Below are 25,211 nucleotides of genomic sequence, written 5' to 3' on the forward strand. Positions count from 1 at the left end.
ACAGTTTGTGAGTGGATTATCACTATTTAAATATATACAGGACTGTTAACACAGTTAACACAATTTCATATCACAGTTCATAAGTAGGTCATCACTATTTTCATATGTACAGGACAATTTGGTTTCTTTATTGGGTGTCACTAGATGTATTAGTGGCCAGGCGTATTTGGGGGCTAAAGGGGTAGGTCATCACTATTTTCATATGTACAGGACAATTTGGTTTCTTTATTGGGTGTCACTAGATGTATTAGTGGCCAGGCGTATTTGGGGGCTAAAGGGGGCGTGTGGCACCTAATAGACCCTGCTCAATGATGCTGGTTTGTCCCACTGCATCTTAAATGACTTGCCTTAGCAACTTAGTCTTCTTAACATTCCTGTTCAGACCTATTCTTGCACCCTAAACTCACAAAATCTCTGAAATGTTCATTCATTTTGCTAACACTTTCATCTAGGATGCTTAAATATCAGCATAGTCTAAGTCCAGGAGAGTTTTAACTTTACTAAGTCCAGGAGCTATATTAGTATAATTGTTGTTTAAAAACAAATAAGACTATATGGATATTTATAGGCTAGGAATAGGAAATTTGTATGAATATTTTTTGATTACTTTGTCTTTTTGTTTAGTTGATGACCCTGAAAAACAGTGTCAAAAAACTAGCTGATGACCTTTAGACTTAGGTTATTAATTATTAGGTAGGATAACTACTTATAGGATAGTTATACTACTAGTATTATATCATAGACTAACTCCCAACATACTAGATATAATTGTTACTAGAAAAAACTTTGTCAACAATTATTCTCTATTAAAAGTCAGGATTGTGGTTGGCTTGTTTGTTTTTGTCTGTCTCAGTTATAAGATTGAGAGGAAAAAAAAGATCCAACGAAAATAATAACTAAATATATACTTTAAGATACTGGCTAGGAACTGGGATCTGTACTTTATGTCATAATGGCTGTGGTATTGCTCATGAACTGCAATTCTAGCATCTGATATGGGAACTCATGCATACTGACTCTTGTTCCACTGGTGAACATAAATGCCTTATTTAAGCTATGCTTTGCCAAATTGTTATCTGCTAGTCTCATGGAACCATGTAATTAGGAGTTATAGAACTGGCTGTAGATATTTCAAACTAAATACCCAGAAATTTTTTCACTACCAAATTGAAAATTTTGCACTCACTATTTTGGTTTTTGAGTGTAGGAGTCAGGCTCTGTCATTTGGTTTATTCTGATATGTGTCATTAATTCCAATATGTTAAATTATGGGTAATAATTTTTAGATATTTTTGTCAGTGAGTTGGAGATGTTGAACTAAATTGGGGCTAGTGCTGAGACCAATGCCTTTACTTAATAAAGTATGGCTCCCATTCCCTACACAGCACCTTCACTGTAGATTGAAGGTTTAAGGAGGTGAAAGATCTGTAACCTTTTATGTTCTTATTCAAGTTTATATTTATTTAAAAATTTAGTTGCGAAACTTTTTTCCATGCTCAAGAGGGAGTTACCAAAATAATCCATTACTAAACGTATTACATATTGCCTACGAGGGTTGCCGTAAAGTCCTAAAGCTACCAATATAACCCAAGCCCATGGCATTCTTGGTGTATAAATCGTTAAATTACCTCTCGGGGTTGACATAAATACCTCTCGGGGTTGCCAGATTTTCTAACACTTTCTAAGACCCTGCACATTTCATACAGCAAAATTAGTTACGCAGTACTTCACAAACTGAATCCCCTTATCCATAGAATTGTCTAGCATAAAGAGTTCATCTGCAATATCTACTTGGGCATTGAAGAAGTATTTGATCAAAGAGTAAAGCAAGAAGTTGTAGAAGTGTAACCAGGAAGCATCCAAGTTAACCATGCATAACCAATGGTCAACAAGATGAAACCCTTTATTTCACCCAAAGTTTTGGGAAAGAGTAGTTTTGGAATTAACCATTTTTGTGTTTTTTTTTGTAAAAGAGTTTAAAGCAAATGTATAGCTTTAGAAACAAAGATGAGGGTAAATAACTGTTGTTTCTAGTTCCAGCTTGGATTTCCTTTCTATGCTCTGCATGTTTTTGCTATAGCAGGTTAATTTGTCTTGCAAGTTTTCTAGAGCAAATACCAGTGTCTATGCTAGTTAAAGCATGCAAATTACCTTTTACTGCAAAAGCAATCAATTGTCATTGATGTATGCAGGTCTAAATATTAGGAAGTTGAGAGGGGGTGTATATAATAAGATTTTTGTTTGGGGAGGAGTTTAGAACCATAACAGTAGATTTTAGGCCACATTTACAGTAATCAGCCACTTTTTATTATTAGTATAAGTTGGAAGAGGGGAAGGGAGGTCTATTTGAGGATGAAGCACACCAGAATTTCCCAAAGGAATATAACAATGCTATTTAGACACTAGTTTTCTTAGAGGGAATCAGCCATTATTCGGCAACTGTCTATCTCAATTGTCAAATATAATTAATTGGCAACAAAAAATAAATCCTTGCTTACATTTCCGACCCTTAGGCTTTCAAAGCAGAGTAAGACACGCAGACCATTCTTTTTGCATAGTATGATAAATAGCAATAAGGCCATGGCTAACAATGTAGCTATTCACCCAAATATCAAACTTTTTCCATGCTTTATATTTGCAAATACTTAAGTCATATCTAGATTTCACAAAAATAAAACAGTTTTAATGACTTCTAAGAAACTGATTCCCAAATAGAGGTATTGTCTAGAAATAATGTTGTAGTTTGAATTATGGCTTCTGCTGAAATGCAGCAAGTCAAGTTGGGGTAAAGAGCCTCTTCATGGATAGTTAAATTTTTGTTCTCATTTCTGTTTATGTATATCCTTCCATCTACAAAATTCGAGGCATATGCCATTTCCTTGTCACTATTATCTATCAGCTCTCAGAAGGCCATGTTACAAATGTTCTCTTTGTAAGCCTGCTATTCGATTTTGGATATAAGGTTCAATTGATGAATAAATTTATTTATTATTTATTTAAAGTTTAAAAAATCTACAAAGCACTCATAAAACAAAAGAAAGAAAGCTGACAGGCATATAAACACAGCTGCTAAACTGATTCAAGTGCTTTGGCTTAAAATACGATTTGTTTTATTCCATCATTGCTTATCCAGATTTTTACAATATTGTTGAAGAGCAATAGTAAAAAAAATGGATTTTAGGATCAGCATTATATACACCTCTGTCTGTTGAGAACGTATTAATGAGATCTGTTCTACTTCTATGAAATTCAAGTGGAAGCAACTTTAAAGGTTTGAAACCCTATTGATAAGTAAGCCCAGAAACATTTGGAACCGTCTTAGTTGCATTTCATTGGATGTTCTCTATATGTGAATAGTCAAAGCTATTCATGGGACACTAAACAGAGGTGCTATCGTCAACAATTGAACACACCAAAGAATTATAAAAGGTAGTAATCAGCAAGTATTTCCAAAAAAATAAATTACTGGCTATAACGCTTGTATGTTTGATCATTCAAGTTATAATGTGAAACTTGAGGAGTTTTATCTTTACAGAAAGTATCCAACCTGGAATCGTTTGGTATAAGCTATAGTACTTTTATGTTCAATTATTGTATGTTATCAAATAAAAAAAAACAAGTTTTTTCAACTGAAAGTAAGGAGCAACATTAAAACTTAAAACGAACAGAAATTATCACTTATATAAAGGGGGTTGCTCCCTCCTCAATACCTCGCTCTTTATGCTAAAGTTTTTTAGTGCTTTCAAAAAAGCCTTTTATTGTTCTAATTAAATGGTCCTTGTTTTTCAGGAGTCATTATTAATGAATTGGGACAAAATTCAAACTTTAGCATAAAGAGCCAGGTGTTGAGGAGGGGCAACCCCCTTCATATACGTAATAATTTCTGTTCATTTAAAGTTTCAATGTTGCTCCTTACTTTCAGTTGAAAAAAACTGTTTTTTTTATATTTAATTTCTGACCGTTTTTTAAATAATGCCAGGAAATCTGGCCCCACCTCCACAAAGAAACCCCTTAGCCAGGGAATTATCCTCTCGACAGTTCAATCCCGGTGAAAAAATACCCTGGACAATTACTCTTAATTACTCCGCGCGTGAATTTGAGACGGAAAAGAGAAAGCAAGACGTTTAAACAGAATTTTGTGTAAGAATTCTGGCAAATTCTCCCAGTGTTTATTTTCCCCTGACAAGTTCCCTCCCTGGAATCTTCCCTCCCCATGGAAAACCCCCAGTAGAATATTTGTCCCCCCCACCCGAAAATGTATGCCTACATCCAGGGGCGTCATTGGGGGGGGGCAGTTGCCCTTCCAATAGTGCGGAGAAAAAAATTATACATCCCATGCCCTTTTACTATCCAGATATGGACCCCTCTTGCCCCCCCCCCCCCCCATAAACATGCTGTAGATCCGCCCCTGCATGCATCCCAATAACAAATACTATGTGTAAACAATAGGCAAATGTTATAACTTAAAGACCTTTCCCCTGGGGCTGTGTGTACCGTGAGTAATATGTGATATGTTTAAAATACAAAAAATAAAATTCCTTCTTTCTAAAGATAATTCCGACATAAATTAGACTTCCCATAATTAAGTTCAAATCCCTTTTCCAAGATTATAAATTATTAATCAGAAAAAAGAAAATCTGCGTTTTGACCTCAGCCAAACAACGACGCTATTCGGTTTTGAATTTCGCTAAGATAATTGGTAATAAAAAAAATTATAGATACAAAGTTTCACAGGAAGTTTAAGTTAGAAGAGCAGTGTCAATGTTTAAGTCATCGAAATATTTAAAACAAATTATTGGATAGAGAGTTAGGATAATGAAGTGAGTTTGCGAACATAATTACAAGGTAGCGGCCTCCTCTACAGGACTTGGGTCAATCGTGAAAAAGTTAGTAGAGCGCAGAAGCTATACTTGTGTGATATAGTGAAAAAAAACTGTTTTTCGTTTCAATTATGGATTGTCTCTATTGCCATCATCATTATTTTTTAGAGCCAATTTAATCCTTGCCTCTATCGTTCTCAGTGAAGTGAAGCACTGTTATACACCTAATGTAACTCTCAATAAAACTATTGCTTTTCTACTTGTGTTTATTTTATTTTATATACCTGTATCTAATCGCACAGCAGGTAAATAGTTCGTATGTCTCCAACGGTAGCGCCCCCAGGAATCTGATTTCTACATAATATTAGGGGTAATCGACACGGCGATAACCCGAGGAACGAAGGTTACGCTCCCGAATTGATAGTTGGAGAATATCTAATCTACTATAGCTACGCATTTTGTTTTCTCGCTTTCAGCGAGTGGCGCGATCGGTACTCCACTTTTAAATCATAGTATTACATTTGTGGCCCAGACTTCATTGCCACATTTGGCGCATCTTAATCGCCACAAATCAAAACAATAATATTACATATGGCACAGTCTTTAGCGCTATAAGTGGCGCAATCGGAGAACTTATAAGGTGTAAGTTCACAGCTTTAAAGCATAATCTTACATTTGACGCGGTCAATCTTTATTACTACAATTGACACAGTACATTTTTTTTATAGCCACATATGGCACGGTCGGAAATTTGGAGGAAGACACACAAACTAGTTAGTCTTTAAACTTTGTAATTTAAATTTCATCATTGGTGAGATACAGACATATAAGAACAAGTAATTAGGCCTATATTTGCTAAGCTATAATAGTAAAACCTTTTAAAATATCTCATAGGAGATAATAGCCGCCCCCAAAATAGGTTAAGTGAAAAAAAATTATTTTGAGTTAATTCAAAACCAAAAATGTCAGAAGAATTAAGCGAACTATTAATGGCGCAAAAGTTGGTCGCGAAAAATATAGAAATAGCAAAATAAATTCTAAAATATGAGGGACAAACAGATATCGACGAATTTAACATCACATTGGACCAGCTTATAGAATTAACAAAACAGAGCTAGAAATGTTAGACGACATGCTTCAATTTAGAACAATAGGCCAGGCACTAAGCTTTCTAAGGAACATTGAACATACTATAGGTAACGACACTAGCTTACCAATAAATACAATGGAAAAATTGTTAATGGCATTTAAGGATAGATTTATTGAAACTAGTCGTGAAAATTAATTAGAGGACGCGATGGCGGACGCTGAATATTTACCAAATATAAGAAAGTATATTTGCAAAGGTCATATTCAAGTGAAAGCGAAATACGGAGAAGATTCAGGAGAACTATATGAAAAAGTTATGCTTCATACCTTTTTGTAAGGGTTATTCCCAAAACTATATCGAATGATAGCATCCAAAAATATTCAGACGTTTGATGTTGCAGTTCAGGAGGTAGGGCGATTGATCGAAGTCAAAACAATAGCGGCAAACCATAGTAAAACAAAAATAAATAGCCTAGAGAAAACAAATGCAAACCTGACCTTCAAAGAGTATCCGACATCTCCATACTTCTTTTCAATGGACAATTCCCCAATGCTGCAAAGAAATAAAAGACAAGAACCCACTATGCAGAAAACAGTACGTTTTCAGTTCATAAAACAAATTATCCATGAAAATAATACGACAATAATAAGATGCTACATTTGTAATCGACCTGGGCATATCGCGAGAGAGTGCCGTTATGTCCCCAATCGCACAAAAACGATTGCAGTTGGTAAAACGCAAAATTACGGCAACCATTTGTTCGGCAGAACAAATTTTAGCACCAGTGGTGCACTAGGCTATAGCCAGGGAAGATTGCGCCAATCAGTACCTTACAACGCGTACCAACCAAATGTGTATAACCCTGCCACAAATAGACAAATTAATTACCGATTTGAAAACCCAAATGCTCGCAAAAGCCAATATAATGCGAGAATGTTATAAAGAAATTCCGAAAATTTGCCGACAGGAAATGAAAATTTTTCAAGCCAACGGCATTGGCAGTCAGCGTCAGAAAGCGGCACTGAGGCAAGAAATCCAAATTACCGTAATAATACATGGCGAAGGCAGACAAATGTAAATCAATTAGATATGCCTATGGAATCTCACATGTCTGAATCCCTATTGCAGACACCGACGTACGAAATAAATCCGCGCCCTTCAAAAAAATACAGTTGATACAGAGGGTACCTAAAATGTTATATAGGTCGAAGCCAATAGTAGTACTGTCTTGCGGTGATAGTAATAATAACTTACCTATATTCAAGGATTTTTGTGAAGTACAGGTTTACTTAAAAGTTTTAATTGACTCTGGTGCTATCGCGAACATCATCGAATCACGCATATTTAAGAGGCTGCCTCTGCATATTAGGAAGCAGAGAAATTTTAATAATCCAAATTTAACTAGCGTAACAGGGCATCAATTGGATGCAAAAGGTTCAATTCGCCTAGACATAAAAAGGGATAATAGAATTTTTCCGACAAATTTTATAATATGCGATAACTTTCCGTATGAAGCCATTATCGGCGCAAATTTTTTAAGGTCTAATAGAGTACTATTAGACGTGGCAAACAAAAGGCTTGTCTACCCAGCTAAGGTAGGGGAAGGAATTTCTACCTTAAGAAATTGTAACAGAGGTTACGAAGACAACATAACAGTAAATAAAATTTCTGGTGGTACAATGTCGAAATCTTTTGAACCTCATGTCTCGCAAGGAGGACATGGCATAATCAGAAATTTGTTCAATTATTCTGAGAGACATTGCAGAAATGAAGTAAAATTAAATAATAAGTGTATTGAATCTGCAAAAATAAAAATAGGAGATATGCGACAGTATAGGTCAAACGAAATAAAAAAAATAGCGGAATTATGGAAGAACATAGTAAAACCCAATTTGACGCCGCAAGACGCCGCAATGACGCACCATAGCGCCAGTAGGAATCTAATAGACAATAAGAGTGAAGAAAGATTGTACGGGTTCGCGATACGGAAAACAAAGATCCCTCCAAAAACGATGCAAAGAATTCAAATATCACAGATGATTGAACCAGTTGATAGCAAATCTGAAATATGGTTTGCGATCCCGTCACATGAAATTTCTGAAAATCTGTTATGCGAGGAACAAATTATATCTTACGACAAAGGAGAAAGTTTTATTTGCTACTACTACTACTACTAACAACTCATCGCAGCACCAAGCCACCTGAGGCCAACACAGCTACGCACGCTCCTCCTCCACCCCAATCTATTGAAAGCCTCCCTTTTTATACCCGCCCACGAAGTTCCCATTTCCTTTAAATCTTTCTTTATGACGTCCTCCCAACCCAGACGGGGACGACCTGCTTTCCGTTTAGCCCTAGATGGTTGGCCAAAAAGAACAATCTTCGGCAATCTGTCATCCTTCATCCGAACAACATGCTCTAACAACCTCAACCTTTCTTTCATTATAGACCTAGAAAGCGGTATTGAACCACATTTTTCGTATAGCCTATTGTTTGAAATACGGTCAGTCAGCCGGGTACCCAGAACAATCCTTAAGCAATTTCTCTGGAAAACATCTAGCAAATCTTCATCCGCTTTTCCGAGCGTCCATGCTTCAGAGCCATATTTGACCACTGTCATCACTGTAGCTTCTAAGATTCTAATCTTGGTTTGCAGACTTATCTTCCTATTCTTCCAGACTTTTTTTAACTGTGAAAAAACACCCTGAGCCTTGGCTATTCTATTTTTAACATCTTCACTGCTCCCACTGTCTTTACTAATAATACTACCAAGGTAAGTGAAACTGCCCACCTGATCAATCTTTTCATTACCCAACGTCACCTTTTCATCTTCACTTATTCCTAGCCTTAGTGACTTGGTCTTCCTAACATTAATTTTCAAACCAATACTAGCACCCTGAACTCGCAAAGCCTCTAAAACTTCATTCATTTTGCTCACACTTTCATCTAGGATGCTTAAATCATCAGCATAATCCAAGTCCAGGAGACTTTTTCCTCCCCATTTGATTCCGTGGTCTCCCATTGCCTTTCCTGTGCTCCTTAAAACAAAGTCCATCAAAATAATCCATATAAAGGGGGATAGAACACAACCCTGCTTAACTCCTGATTTAATTACAAAACCAGCTGCTAACCTCATTTCCTACCTTAACCGCATCAGTAGTATTCTCGTGTATAGCAGTAGTCACTTTAATGTATTTGTCTGGTATACCATACAAGAATAAGACCTTAATTAAAGCTCTTCTATCAATAAAATCAAATGCTTATTCGCAATCTATAAAAATGGGAACCAAGGGTGTTTAACAAATCAGGCAGTTCTCAATTATTAGCCTAAGAGTGAAAATTTGGTCAACACATCCTCTACCTTTTCTAAAACCGCACTGCTCTTCTCTTAAAACTTTGTCTACGGCATCTCTCAGTCTAAAAAGTATCATATTACTAAGCAATTTGCTACCTACAGAGACCAGACTAATGCCTCGATAATTACCACACTCACTTTTATCACCTTTCTTATAAAGTGGCTTAATTAAGGTTTTCCTAAAATCGTTAGGTACTTCCCCTTTTTCAAAAATCATATTCATAATCTCCAATAACTTATTTCTAACCTCAGAACCACCATATTTAAGAAACTCATTTACTACCCTATCAGCACCTGGAGCCTTATTATTCTTTAATCCTTTTAGTACTGTTTCTAATTCCTCCTCACAAAACAAATCTTCCTTCACATCCAAGGTATCACAAACTTTTTCATTTTCCTCTATATTTTTTCCTGCAACTCTATCTCGGTTAAGCAAATTCTCAAAATGTTCGGCCCATCTTGCTTTAGCTTTTGTCTTATCGCTAATTGCCACCCCATTCCTATCTTTAACTGGGACAAGTCCGGAACTAATAACCACGAAAATGGTACAATTACAATAAGAAAGGGGACGTGTTTAGTGCAAATCCAAGTTATCTCGAAAAATGATTTAGATAGATGGGAAAATTCCAAAAGAAACCTAGCAAATGGCATTAAAACCTCAATTAATAAATACCCTCTAACCAAGTCGCAATTCTTAGACAAATTTAATATGAATCATATTACGTACTTAGAACTTAAGAAAAAATTATGCGAATTATTATGTAATTTTAAAGATTTATTTTCCGCATCTGAAGATGACAGCGGACTGATACCATTTTATGAACATTCAATTTTAACGACTGGTAATCCTGTAGCGAAACAGCCATATCGTGTGCCGTATAAGCACAAAGAGTGGTTAAAAAACTAAATTCATGAATTAGAAAAATTTAAATTATACGCCCCAGTATTAGTCCGTATTCTGCACCAGTGGTCTTGGTACCAAAGAAGAATGGTGATCTAAGACTTGTAGTAGATTATAGAGCCCTTAACAAACAAGTAGTTAGTGATAAATTTCCTTTACCAAGAATAGATGAAATTCTTGACTCTATTTCAAGCATAAAATAAATTTTACTTCTTTGGACCTTACCCAAGGCTAACATCAAACGAAAATAGCAGAAAAACATATCTATAAAACTATGTTTTCTACGACCGAATGTGGTTCATACGCATATTTGAGAGTACTTTTTGGACTTCAAACGAGTTCAAGCGCGCTATGTATACCCTTGTTAACACCTGTTAAGAGGATTAAAAAATATCATTCACTTTGTTGATGATGTCATATGCGTGGGAGAAAACGCTGAACAACACTTAGCAACATTAGCTAATGTGTTCGAGAAATTCAGACAGGGCAATTTAAAATGCCGACCTGAAAAAGTAAATTTATTTTACCTAATGTTAAATTTTTAGGAGTAGTGGTGACGCAAGGAGAGATATCTCCAGACCCTGACAAAATAAAATGTGTTGAAAACCTCAAACCCCCAAGAACTATGAAAGAATTAAGAGGAAGTTTAGGTCATACTGGCTACTTTAGAAAGTTCCTGGGCAATTACGCCCAAATTGCGAAACCCCTAACGGAATTAACTAAAGGGAACTCCCAAAATGTTATCTGGTCCCAGGAAGCTCAAACTTCCCTAGACCGTCTCAAAAAGGCACTCAAAAAGGCGTCTCAAAAATCCCAGTAGAAAACCCTAATCCTCTAGAGGGAACGTCTAAACAAAAAAATAGAAAAAGTTATATGCTATTCGAGTAGAACCTTATCAAAAGGCGAAAGTAGTTATTCCGCCACAAACTTAGAACTAGTATCTATAATCCACCACTTGGACAAATTTAGACACTATTTAATTGGTAGAAAATTTATACTTCGATCAGACCATAAAAGCTTGCAGTACCTGCGCACATTTAAACCCCACGGGAATTCTAGCTAGATGGATTATGAAAATCCAAGACCTAGATTACGAATTTGAATATTTAAAAGGTAAACAAAATGCAGCTTGCGACTTTTTGAGTAGATACCCAGAAATCATGCCGTTGGACACTGAGGAAAATGAAGTTAACGCTATCAATACTAAGAGCAAACATAAATGTAAGAAGAACAAAGTCAATGACTCAGTAAAAGAAAATAAGGATAACTATTGTCCCTTGTCTTTAGAAAATATAAAAAGAAATAAAAAAAGGACGAAATGTGTTTAGCACTTATTAATTATTTTGTGAATGATGATGCGTTACCAGATAAATTCAAAACTCTTAGAAAAGAGATAGATAATTTTTAATATGATCTTGATGAAGAAATACTATGCCGAATCGTGACTGCCGAGGAAAATAGAAAACAAACCTCAATAATACCTTTATTACCCCAAAACTTAATAACAGCTGCATTCGAATATTTTCATTCAGATATAGGTGGACATTTAGGAATAACGAAAACTTTCCATAAATTAAAACAATATTTTTACGTGTCGTCGGCAGTAACAAAACTTAAGGAATTTGTAAGTACATGCGAAGCGTGTAACTTAAAAAAACCCCAAGCTTATCCTAATCTTCCAATGGAAAGAGTCCCGGTATTGAGATTCCCCTTCGATATTGTCTCATTTGATTCATATGGAACCAGTGGAGGCTTACCTGTTTCCAACAGAGGCCATACTTGTATTCTTTCAGTTATAGATCACTTGTCCGGATTTACTTTTGCAAAAGCATTAAAAAATCAAGGTGCTTACGCCACGAGTAAGGCGTTAGCGAAGTTATTTCTAAAATTTGGCATTCCAAATAAGGTTTTAAGTGACAACGGAAGCAATTTTGTTTCAAAAGTAACAAAAGACTTAATGAATTTTCTTAACATAGAGAAAATGGTGACATCCCCATATCACCCACAAGCTAATGGTAAAATAGAAAATAGGCATAAAACATTTTCGAATGTGTTAAGCATTTATAAAAAAGACAACAGGAACGATTGAGATCAATTCTTACCCTATTTAACCAACGTAATCAATACTGCCTATTCAGAAACAACCAAAGACAACCCTTTTTATTTACTTTTTGGTCGCGATTTTAAAATCCCGTATGATGAGATTATTGAGTCCCGTCAATATTAAAATAACTCGGAAGATTACATACAATAATTTAAAAACAGGATGAGGAAAATTTATAAAATAGTAAAAAAAGAGTTGGATAGATACAAAATAAATCAAGAGTTAAGAAACTTACCCAAAACCAAGCAGACCATAGACTTTACGATAGGAGATTGTGTCTACATAAAAAAATGATGCAAAAGCGGAAGGCAAGAAACTTTTCAACAAATATTCTGGACCGTACAGAATAGTCAAAAAGTACGATAGCGTTTATAATTTAAAAAGGTAAACCCTGATTGGGGAAGAACTTTCAAGGCGCATGTTAGCCGAATAAAAAGAGCCAAATTTCCAGAAAGATGGGTACCGCGTCCCTCCTCTACCGATTCGTCAGATGCAGAAAATAGGCCCCCTAAATCAAGATTGGCAGATTTAAAACCCTTTAATTTCAAGCAAGACTATTTCGAGAACGATAGTGACGAGGAAAACTTCGAAGAATTTTTAGCTATGAAAAATCTAGTTATTCCTAAAGGAAATCCCCAATACCAGAGAGAATAAAAACTCCAAAAGACCCAAAAAGTTCATCATCGGAGAGTGCGGAGGAATTGGATAATACGAGAAATCTAAAAACTCAATTTTCTGTTAGATAATTCTGACTCCTTGTCCCCCAACTTATTCCACAGTGATATGGCCTACGATGAAGTGTAAATAGTAACATTCCATTCCCCGAAGTTAGTCCCGTAAAAGATTGTCGAGACTTTGAGTCTTACTGTCGGGAACACTCCTCCTAAAAACTCAATTAAAACAAATCTGCGAGAAGCTATGGATTTAATAAATTTCCTAATGAAAAGAGTCAAAGTACATTGTCTAAGAATAAAAATGCCAAGGATGACCAGCAAGGACAGTATCATGATATAGCTGTGTCCAAGGTCAAGCCTAAACAGGGTACTTCATGGAGAGAAACACTATTACAAAGAATGTCCCATCCCTCCGAAGATATGGAGTTTAAATAATGGAGAAAGACTGCAAAAACTCATGATTCCTCTCAAAATTCTCAAGAGTCCTTCAAATTTACCGATTTGAAAATTCGAGGTAAGAACGTGGGTAATAAACCCTCTACATATAAAGGAGTAGAAATATTAAAGGGGAGGGCAGGTAAAACCTCCAAAACGTGAACTGCAACCTCTAAAAGTTCTAATATGGAATCATCAGAAACCAGTTCCGAAGAGTCTGGAAATGAATCAGAACATATAGTAATCCAAGAAACAGGAAAACCAAAACCGACTTCAGCAGCCGCGCACGCGAAAGAAACAAAATTAAAAGGGCAAGAACTTTTGATAAGAAAAACAATATAAAAAGTTTGATCTCATTTCGCTAGAGAAACCGAAAAAGAAAAAACTGCAAGAAGTCCAGGAGAAAGTAACGATACAATCGGGTAGAACGGTTAAAAACCCGATAGATGAAATTACACTTAATCAGTATAGGATTAAAAGATTTTTATGGATTGGCGTCATAAAGGAGTAATAATTGAAAAACTTTTAGTTTACGAGTAAAAATCATACAACTATAAAAATGTTGTAGAAAAATTTTGTTCAACATATATCAAGGCTTCGCATGAATCAAAACCATCTGATACCGTCTGTTCAACAAATATCAGTTCCCGAAAACAAATTCTAATTAAAAAGTCACATTGCATATAATTAATTCGAATAATTTCCTTTAATATAAAAAAGTCTACCCGTACCATTCCAGTACGATGTATCCAGTCTAGCTGAAAGAAGCCATGATAGGGAGTACTAAACGAGAAATATCCATACACCTTAGAAATGATCTTTGGTTATTTTCTGTTCCAAGAGAAACTGCTGGAACTTTGTCTTTCTATAATAATACAGAAAGAATAAATCCAAGTTACAGGACAGAATTACTAAAGAGATAACCATAAAACAAGGATGTCGACTTGTAACTAAAGAGTCAACTATTCGAACGCCGTTAATTACCACGAGCGCAAATGTAATAAGTCCTAAAATAATCAATTTTAAGGCAATTAGCCTGTCGTACACTATTCCCAATATAGAGAGTGAGGAAATGAAAACCTCGATATGGTCCAAAATAGAAAAGAATAAAGGGAAATTAAGGCATACAAAAATAAGAGAAGCATTAGACTTCCAGATTCCCCTATTTACAAATGAGGACCAGAGATTTACGTATGTGGATAATAGATACGGATTATTCTCAACCAATTTCTGGTGGAACATACTACTGACCGTATGTTTCGTGTTTGCGATTTCCCTGACCATGAGAACCTTACTGACTTTTAATTATGGAAAAATCCTGAAACTAAGAAGGCAAAACCCAAAGGAAGAACACGGGGAAACGACAGAAATGCAGAAGTTAAACCTGGAACCCCATGAGAACGTCTAAGCCAAGAAATAGGGAAGACATTAGAAAACGAGTGGGTATAGAGGTCTCCACTCGTCCTTTCTATGTCTTTTTCCCTCATTGTAATTGTCGTTTACGTAAAACCGTGTGGCTATGACGCTGCAACATGCGTTTTTTAAACAGCACGGATGTGCATGAACAATGCATGAAATATGTTGTAAAATTAGACCTCAAACTTAATGATGTAGAGTAACTTATATTTAAATGGTTATTTTAAATCTAATATAGAAATTAAGGAGTGTTGAGAAATATTAATTTAAATTTTGTGTAATGAAGTATACCAAGGAAATTGATAAGAGATATTACTTATAGCTAAGAGAAGTAATCTGTTATAAGCGAAATAACATTGACATTTTGTTAAGATCAAAATATATATATTAATAATGGCTTTTGCTTAATATTGCCTTGTAGTATAATGTTAACCATTTATTGTAACCATTAAATATTGCTTATTATGTATTATGACAACTTGATTTTAAAGAACGTGTGATTCTGCCTCTTTATTTTTATTACAGGAAGTGGATTGACATATTGGAAATCAATCATTACAATGCGTAGCCCAGTGCAGATACAACCTAGTAGCATCTATTTTCATCATACCTCAACCAGCGAAGAGTACTCACCATAGACTCCAGGCAATTTTCATCCCAGCTTCGTTTACGAAAATTATAGTTACCTTTGATCGTTGTTTCCTCGACCACGAACCATATTACGTATCAGGTAACACTATGTTTGAATCTCAGTATCCAGTGCATTATCGAACTATATAATCACATAAATCCTGAGAACCCCATCGACCAATACAAGTTATAAGTACATAAATATCACCCTTGATAATCATTATGGACCCATATACCATACGACTGTATAGTTATGATATTTGATGAACCCAAAAATTATTTATGTGTCGCAGATTCACGCATCGAATCCCTTTCGACCATGTCTCGGAATCCATCCTATCACCTTTATCAAATGCGAAAAGTTAATATCTCTATTGTCCCATAAATGTTAAGAGATAATTTCTGAAAAATGGATCTGGAAACCAACCATTGAATTACAGAAACCAAAATAACCCCAGTGATTAACCCCTCAGTGACAATATAACCCTCCCACAAGTTAAAGATAATATGTTGAAGGAGTCACTAAAGTTTGATGTCAACCATTTCCCAATCCAAACTCCAATTCCCCTGTGATTAACCAGGGAATCACCGCAAAAGATAATAGACACAAGCCAAGCACGAACAGATTAATTAGGGAACGGAAACCCCTTAGTGCAAAAATGAGCAGTTTTATATGAGAAGTACATTCTCTATGTGCTTTAAAACATACCAAAAATAATATGCTGAGAAGAAAACGAACGCAGTCTAAGTATTCAACCCCTTAATGATAAGGCACCTTATGAACTATCCAAAAACAGCAGGTGAGAATGAACTCCGATATCAAAATTCCGCATGCCTGTACCTGGGAGTATCATTTCCCACTTGACAATTAGAGAAAGCTTTTCGTGCAAGATGAACATAATCATGCTCGAACTGTTTTGTGAAGAAACTATACTGTAAGTGCTTTAAAAATTTTTGTCAAGATCAAAGGAGTGAAGGGCCATAATTTACAACAGAAGGATTTAGTACGCTAAAAGACATGAATGGTGATGAAATAGGTGTGAATTTCATCATTTTAATATGATGTAATATGATGAATGTACATTTTAATAACTTCGATAACTTAAAAATTCCAATATCTTATCATTAATATTCCTTTGCAAACATTCCCAGAGAAAGTGTTATAATGTTTACCAGTGAATCTGGTAGACATGATACTATGTGTTTTAAATTATTCTTATATGTAGTATTAAATGTTCCGATAGTTATATGTAGTGTGGTCGTAATATTCATTTAATTCAGCTTATATGGGAAGAATAGTGATTCTGAAGTTAGCAAAATATAAAAACTCGTAAAAGGTGAATTTAAAAAAACCAAAAAAAAAACCTCATAGTAAAAGTAAAATAGCCTCAACCTTGTTGGAAAAGTAAAAGTCATCAGTGTTAGATGTAGAAAAAAATCTTTAGTATAGTAGCTAGGCTAGAACCATAGATAATCTCAGTCCGGTAGATGAACTTTAGAAAGGGATATATAAAAAAAACAAGAAAAGTAATAGAGAAATTTTTTGCACTCCTGATTAAGCTTATATAAAGGTATAAAATAATACAATGTCAATTAAAATTACGTAGGACTAATAGTTCATAAATCGCGAATATTTTAAAAACCCAAGGGCAAGCAAGTCCTAATGACGAGACGTCATTAAATAATGGGAAGGGTAATATGTACCGTGAGTAAGATGTGATATGTTAAAATACAAAAAATAAAATTCCTTCTTTCAAAAGATAATTCCGACATAAATTAGACTTCCCCTAATTAAGTTCAAATCCCGTTTCTAAGAGTCTAAATTCTTAATCAGCAAAAAAGAGAAACTGCGTTTTAACCTCAGCTAAACAACAAAGCTATTCGGTTTTGAATTTCGCTAAGATATTTGGTAATAAAAAAATGATAGATACAAAGTTTCACAGGAAGTCTAGGTTAGAAAAGCAGTGTGAATGTTTAAGTCATCGAAATATTTAAAACAAATTATTGGATAGAGAGTTAGCATAATGAAGTGAGTTTGCGAACATAATTACAAGGTAGCGGCGCCCTCCACAGGACTTGGGCCAATTGTGAAAAAGCTAATAGAGCGCAGAAGCTGTTCTTGTGTGATATAGTGAAGAAAAGTGTTTTTCGTGTAAATTATGGATTGCCTCTATTGCCAACATGATTATTTTTTAGAGCCAATTTAATCCTTGCCTCTATTGTTCTCAGTGAAGTGAAGCACTGTTATACACCTAAATGTAAGTCTCAATAAAACTTTCGCTTTTCTACTTGTGTTTATTTTATTTATATGCCTGTATCTAATCGCACAGCAGGTAATTAGTTCGTGTGCCCCCATCGGTAACGCTCCCAGGAATCTGATTTCTACACAACATTAGAGGAAATCGACACGGCGATAACCCGAAGAAGCGAGGTTACGCTCCCGAATTGATAGCTGGGGAATTTCTAATCTACTATAGCTATGCATTTTATTTTCTCTCTTTAAGCTAGTGGCACTATCGGCATATCGCTTTTAAATTATAATATTACTTTTGCGGCCGCAGACGTCATTGCCACATTTGGCATATCTTGATTACCAAAGCTTTAAAACAATAATATTACATATGGCACCGTCTTTAGCGCTGTAAGTGGCGCTATCGGAGAACTTATAAGGTATAAGTTCACAGTTTGAAAGCATAATATTACATTTGACTCGGTCAATCTTTATTACCACAATTAACACAGCCAGTCCATTTTTCTATCGCTACATGTTGAGGGGGGGGGGCGTTATACCCAAAGGCATAGTTATTGGGTTTTTCAACTATGATGAACAAAATAGCTATATCAAAATTTTGATTTCACGATTTTGGGGAAAAAGAGGCGGGGAGAGGGCCTAGTTGCCCTCCAATTTTTTTGGTTACTTAAAAAGGGCACTAGAACTTTTAATATCTGTTCGAATGAGCCCCCTCCCGATATTCTAGGATTACTGGGTCAATACGATCACCACTGGAAAAAAAACAAACAAATAAACCTGCATCCGTGATCTTTCTTCTGGCAAAAAAATACAAAATTCAACATTTTTTTCAGATAAGAGCTTGAAACCTATGCATTAGGGTCTCTGATACGCTGAATCCGATGATGTGGTTTTCATGGAGATCACTTGACTTTTAGGGGATGTTTCCTCCTTTTTCGAAAATCAGGAAGTTTTTCTGAGGCTCGTAACCTTTGAGCGGTAAGACTAAACTTAATGAAATTTATATATTTGAAATCAGCACAAAAAGTAGATTCTTTTGATATATCTATTGGTATCAAAATTCTGTTTTTTAGAGTTTTGGTTACTATTGAGCTGGTCGCTCCTTCCAGTTCGTTACCACGAAATGTTTGACACTGTACAATTTGAGGAATTCTAACTTTATAGAAAGCATCCATCTGGCAAGTAAACGGCTTCTGAAATACATTTTAATACAAATGCGGATATTGTAAACCTTTTTGAAATCAGAATCGTGCTTGCACAAGTGAGGCTATGTGCAGCTGCTGGGACACAACACGGTTGAACGGGCACCAGTTTGCCCTCTGATCAGTGTGATCCCTGACAAAGACGCTGTAAATTTTAATTAACGTGCAAATGAGCTCTTCCAAAAGTTAAAAATGTGCAGTTTCCTTACATTCTGTAGCTTCTTCTATGATGATGGTAAATGCTCATGTTAAAAAATTACTCTCAGGTCCTTGGGCTTAGTCCCAAAAAACGCCAAATTTACTATAAATTTAATTTATTTGTTTGAAACAAGCAAACAAAACATACCAGTCTCTTCAAGAGATGTTGCAATTACATGGAAGCACAATAATGGGCACATGTCCCACTCCCTCTTGCTAGCCCTACAGACATATATCCTGTCCAAGAAATATAGCCTGAGAAAATTTGCCTGATTTTTGATAAAGGGGTTAACACCCCCAAAAAGTCATGGAATTTTCATGAAAATCTCACCATCTATTTAGCATATCGAAGAACCTTATATTTAAGGTTTTAAGCTCCTATCTGCAAAAATGTAGAATTGTGTATTTTTGCCAGAAGAAAGAGTCCGTGGTCTGTCTTTTGGCCAAAAAACACAAAATTCCACATTTTTGCAGATGGGAGCTTAAACCTCTAAAGGAGGTTCCTTTGATACGCTGAATATAATGGTGCGATTCTCATTATGATTCCGTGAATTTTTGATCACAGGATTCGATAAAGGATCCCCCTTTATCGAAAATCAGATCCTCGGACATATAACTTCTTGGACAGAATAAGTGCCGGTAGAGCTAGCAAGATGGGAGTGGGGCATATGCCCAATATTGTGTTTCACATATAATTGCAACGTCTTCTGAAGAAAATGGTGTGTTTTGTTTGCTTCTTTATAAATAAATCTTCGATCTATAGTTGATTCAAAACTGGTATTCTTTTTGGGACACCATTTATTGTCTTCTAGTTAGGTTCATGTGTAGAAGGGGAGGGGGGATCGGAGTAAACTGTACGTGCACTCAAAAGATGGTTCATTTGAATAGAAGTTTAAAGCTGTTGGACCACTTTTAAGTTGCAAAAAAGATGGCGGCTGTGCAAAGGGTCACCTTCTGCCATTTTGAGCTAAAAAAAAACAACAAACGAATATTGGCGTGAATAGGATCAAAGAGCTGTTGACTGAAGATGTTGAGACAACAAACCAATGTTTTGGCTAATTATATTCCCAGAAAAAGAGGAAGGAGCTGAATAACACATTTCTGGACCTAACTTAGGCTGTATATCCACTAAGCGATGTGTGTGGTGTTATTTAGTTTTTGGTTCTATTTGATGTAATCTTTCTGGTCAAACGAAACAGAAATAAGCTGACAGAGCAAGTAGCTATTATCATGTTGTCAGCAGTGTTTCTTGAAAACTTGTGTTACCTTGAATTCTGTCTTGTCTGATTAGTTCGCCAATTTGCTTCAGACAGTTATTAAGCGCATTTAAAATCCAACCCATCACTAGTCTGAAAAAAATTATGTGATGCTATACAGCAGTACTTCTTGAGAGTATTTTCCAAGTCTTTTTGTTTCGGATGCTCAAAAGAATGCATACGGTATTTTCCTTTTTATGCCTGAAACCTAAGGCAAGTGAGTATATCTCATTAATAGAGATTGTATTCAATCAGTAGGTTTTCTTGAAAGGAAATTATTTTTATCCCTAGCTTGGTGAATGTGTCATGTTTTGTCTCACAGCTTCGGGGCCAAGTTTTAAGTTTCATAAAAAGTTTTTTTTTTTGAAGGGGATAAGGGTGCTTAGAATTGTGTGTGTTTGAACTGTCGACTTGGTAAGGCAGTTCATATATTTGTCTTTGCGTATATGGCCACTGGTTTTTAAATACACGCATGTATGTATATCACGGATCAGTTATATCCTCAAACGACACACTTGACGCCGAAATCTCTGCCAGATCAACCAAGGCAAATTCTGTATTTGGACGACTCCTGAGGGCAGTTTTCCTCAAAGCACAAATTAGTCGTCAAAAACAGCTCGAATTTACAACTTCACAGTCTCAAGCATCACGTTATATTCTTCTGAGACGTGGCCAATAACTCAGATACAGCTACGAAAACTCGATGCCGTTCAAACTAGACACTTACGTCGAATAGAATGCTTCAAATGGTATGACAAGGTCCACAACAGTAAGATTCTGACGACCTTCAAGCTGGCAAATCTCTACTCAAGCAGAACCCCGTTCCCTGAGGTGGTATGGAAACCTATTCCGCCTCCCGCCAAGCACCCTTCAAGGATCATTACGGATTTCAGCCGCCCGGAAAATGGCTGGCGACGTCCTAGAGGGAGACGAATAGGTGGGCTCATGTAATAAACCAACGAGTCCTCAATCGCAATATCAACCGAAATGAAGTCCCATCATTAGCCCGGGACAGGACCACCTGGAGAAGACTAACGGCTCTGTCAACTAGTTCCCTCTACGCTGGTGTCCCTGCTGAGCAAGAGCGTTAAACCAAGAGCGTTAAAGTCAAGTCAAGAACAAACGGGACAAACAATTTTTTTCTCCAGTCCTCATAAAAGAGTATAGGCTAAGTTTTTTTTTTTTGGTATATTTATACCTTTTGTCCAACAGGCCCTGTGGCTAGTTATTGATTATATGTATTTTATGAATGCTACAAAATATTATGCTGAAGTTTGCGTCTTTTAACTCTAACTTTCTGTTTATTACATTACAGAGTGGTACATTGTCACAAGCTGTTCGCTCAGCTGTGACTGTTGCTGCAGAAAAAGCAGGTACGATAACTACCACTCAAACAAAATGGGTGGGTCGGTGGTTGCTCGGATGTGCAGGCATGTGCTTTGGAGCTGTTGTTCTTGGTAAGTGAATTCTATGCTCTGGATCATAAAAGTACAGGTCAATAAATAGTTTGTTAACTCATGTTAAATTTTGACTGAAATATTAAATTCATTCCAGATTCATTGAAAGTTTAAAGCGGAACAAAGGTTCTTTTCCCCTTAATGTGAAGCATTTACTTCATTACCGTATTAGTTCAGTTTACAACGTCGATTTTCGTCGTTGGCTGTGAAATGCTATTAATTCCAGTATTTGTATTGTAAATAGTGAAACGAATTTTGCTTTAAAAGATGGCCAAAGATCAGCCAAATTATTAATAAATGTGGTATTTTTTCCCATTTTTACTTTCCTCAGTTTGACTTTTTTTTAAATTACTTTTTGAGCCCATTGAAGTGCAAGTCTATCTCCCCTTTTATTCGTCATAAACAAATTAACCGATTTTTGTAAAGAATCCGTTTCACTTGTATTGAAAATCTTTGAAAATAATTCATTCCGAAAAGTATGATGTTTGACTATACCCAGGAGGATACTGGGTCTGGGAACACTCTTCCACGAAATCTGGAATATGCAGAGCCCCCCCCCCCCTCCTTAAAAAACACAATGCAATTTATAAACTTTTATAGATTGAATTTATTGACTCTCCTTGTTTTTTATTCCCCCCCCCCTCTCCAAAATAACACGCCCTATGCTCCTCAGTTGAATATGCATTCACCAGAGTCAGTCATGTGCAGCTAGAGCTGGCCTACACGAGATCTCATGATTCTTATGGATTTATTTTCTCCATATTTCTTTCGATTTTCATACAATTCGTCCATTTTTGCTGTTCGGTTGCTGATAACCCCCGATTTAAAATTATTGTGTACCCTGAACAGATTAATTCACCAGTGCCTTTACCTTCATTTTTTTTTAATGGAGGTCACTGCTGTTCTGCTTTATGAATAATATTTAGCTTTGAGAACTGCTGCTTGGATTTATAAGTTAATTTGGATTAACTTATAACAAATGGATTTTAACATGGAATATCATGTCCATCATTTGCGAATCTGTGTATTTAAAATGTTTTGATTTTACATGTCTATTTTGTAAATTTTTGCCTCCTACTTGTAATCAACAACTGACTTGATGCAAATTTTCGGGAAAATCAAATTTTTTTTGTGAAATGTTTGTTTTAATTTTAATTGTTTTAATTTTGGATTAACAATTTGGATTTAAGTTAATTCAAAGGCCACATACAATTTTTACGGATTTTTTTTTCGATATGCCTGGTAGCTATGAAATCAGTTCTGATTTCATAGTGTAGCCAGTTTTTAAGGTACCAGCATTTTTCTCTGAAATTCATTGAGCTTTGTGTGAGATTATCATAGAATTAGATCTATACAATCTCTCTCCTCCCAATCAAGTAAGCTGAATCGATTAGTATTTTCCCTTTTCATGTCTCATTTGGCTTTCAAGATGAACTGATTTTTTGACTTTCCCAAATTGTGTTGTCTCCTTTCTATGTAGGCAGAAATGCTTTCACAATTAAATTGCCGACTTTTCTTGGATGCCTAAAAACAGTTCTTGAAAAAAAATAACTATCACAAAAACAATGGGTATTGTTGCCAGCCAAGCTGCCTAAAGACTATTTCCATTTCTAACGCTCTCCTGTAGAATTGATGCTTTACAACTTGATGCCTTTCAAGTTATCACAGCTAGATTAGACTGGCTGTTCATCAAGAGCGTATCCAAAATTTTGGTTCGGGGGGATTTTTTTTTTACAAAAAAATAACTTATAAAATGCATCAAAAATTGGTTAATATACATTTTTGGGTACGTGTCTGTTGAACGGAACACACTCAAGAATTACGCTGTCTAAGATCTGACAAAAACCGATTTGCCACTCTGGAATCGGTTATAATTTGTTTGTTTTGAGTGAGAAAAGCACGATTCACTTCTTGGGTGTGTTCCGTTTAACAGACAAGTACTCATTTTTGTCACGTTTTTACGAGTAAAAAGTTGCGGGGGGGGGGGGGGGTTCAAACCCGGTAACCCTCTCCCCTGGATACGGGCCTGCTCTTCATAAACCTACTGCTGATGCTTTCATCTAACCATATCATTAAGCTGCCATGCCATCAGAACAGTTATGATAATTCCTCCACACCACTTTGTTTAGAGCTTGGTCTTACGCCACATCCCAAGCAAATACTCAAATATTTAGGTAATTTTGATTACCCTGTCCCAGCCTAATCTGGTATATCCTGCTTTACTCCAACTGCTTTACATACTATTTAGTAAAACGGTTGTAAGGAGAGTCTTTCAGAGGAAATGCTAAAGCCATCGTCATGTCTGGCACCTCATCACCAAGCTTGATTCTTATGATTATCCTCAAATACCTTCTCCAAAAAGCGTCTAGCATAGTTTCCTTTTACTTATTTCCTCTTTCGGCATCTTATTTAGTGTCGCTCAGCAGTGTTCCCTCAATCACCTTGGGAGCAGCCATACGGTGTACCGAAGACATTCAAGATTAAGTCTGACGGTTTAAACTGGTTAAGTGAAAAACCATATATATCTTAGAAAATTAGAGAGGGGTGGGGGAAGGGTATTCAATTTTTAATGAAAAAGAAAGAAACGGGGTTGAAAAATTAACGAAAATAAGCTAAACCTGTGACATCAAATAGCTTAAGAAGGTATAGCTCTCCTTGAAGGTGTAGCTGTCTTGCAGAACCAACAGATAGTCAATGTTTGAATTTTTACGGATGAACAGCGTTGTCGAATTTTAATAACAGAATTTGCTTATTTGTTCCCACGGTTCATTATGACAGCACTGACGAAATTTAGTACTACCCTAATAACAAGAGCGGATCCAGAATTTTTTTCGGGGGGGGGGGGTTACTAATTTTTGACTCAGTTTTCGACTAATTTTACTGATTTTTACCTAGGTTTTACTAGTTTTTGACTTATTTTCGACTCGGTCAAAAACTTAGGGGGGGGGGGGTTAAAACCGGGTAACCCCCCCCCCCTGGGTACGGCCTTGCCTAATAACTAAATTTAAGTACTTCCCTAGAAACTTACTAAATTTTGAAAAAGCCAAAGAAAAATCATTGAAAATAGTGGTTCTTACCCTAAGATGGGCCCAGGGCGCAAAAATCTTTTTATTTTGAAGTTTTAGTATTTTAACTTACTTCAGAACTTTGTTTTGAAAATCATGCTCAGGCTTCAGAATCCAAAAATATTAACGGTCATTTTCGTGCTATTTTCATAACAGCAAAATCACTTACGAAAAATGAAGTCGGAGAAGTGTAAATTTCATAATTGCAGATTTTTAAGCTACCTTTACCCACGACAAAGCTCGGTCACAAACAAAAAAGTATGTCATAATAGATTGTTCAGTTTTTTTTTAGTTTAATTTTTGTTTTAAAATGAACGGTATCTTCCGGTTACACGTCCCTTGCAACATCTATGGTAC

The 25,211-nt window shown here is 35.9% G+C and overlaps 1 protein-coding gene across 1 annotated transcript in view; it reads left to right on the plus strand.

The window, feature by feature from the left end:
- LOC148952947 (heme A synthase COX15) overlaps window positions 1–25,211 on the plus strand; it is a 202,828-nt gene that overhangs the window by 3,835 nt on the left and 173,782 nt on the right. The window contains exon 2 of the mRNA XM_089088202.1: window positions 21,648–21,789. Coding sequence (XP_088944328.1) covers window positions 21,648–21,789 — 142 coding nt within the window. The remainder of the gene's footprint in view (window positions 1–21,647; window positions 21,790–25,211) is intronic.

Source organism: Artemia sp. Qi Xiang Cuo, chromosome 4 (genome assembly GCF_049724085.1).
Source record: "Artemia sp. Qi Xiang Cuo chromosome 4, ASM4972408v1, whole genome shotgun sequence".
Lineage (NCBI taxonomy): Eukaryota > Metazoa > Arthropoda > Branchiopoda > Anostraca > Artemiidae > Artemia > Artemia sp. Qi Xiang Cuo.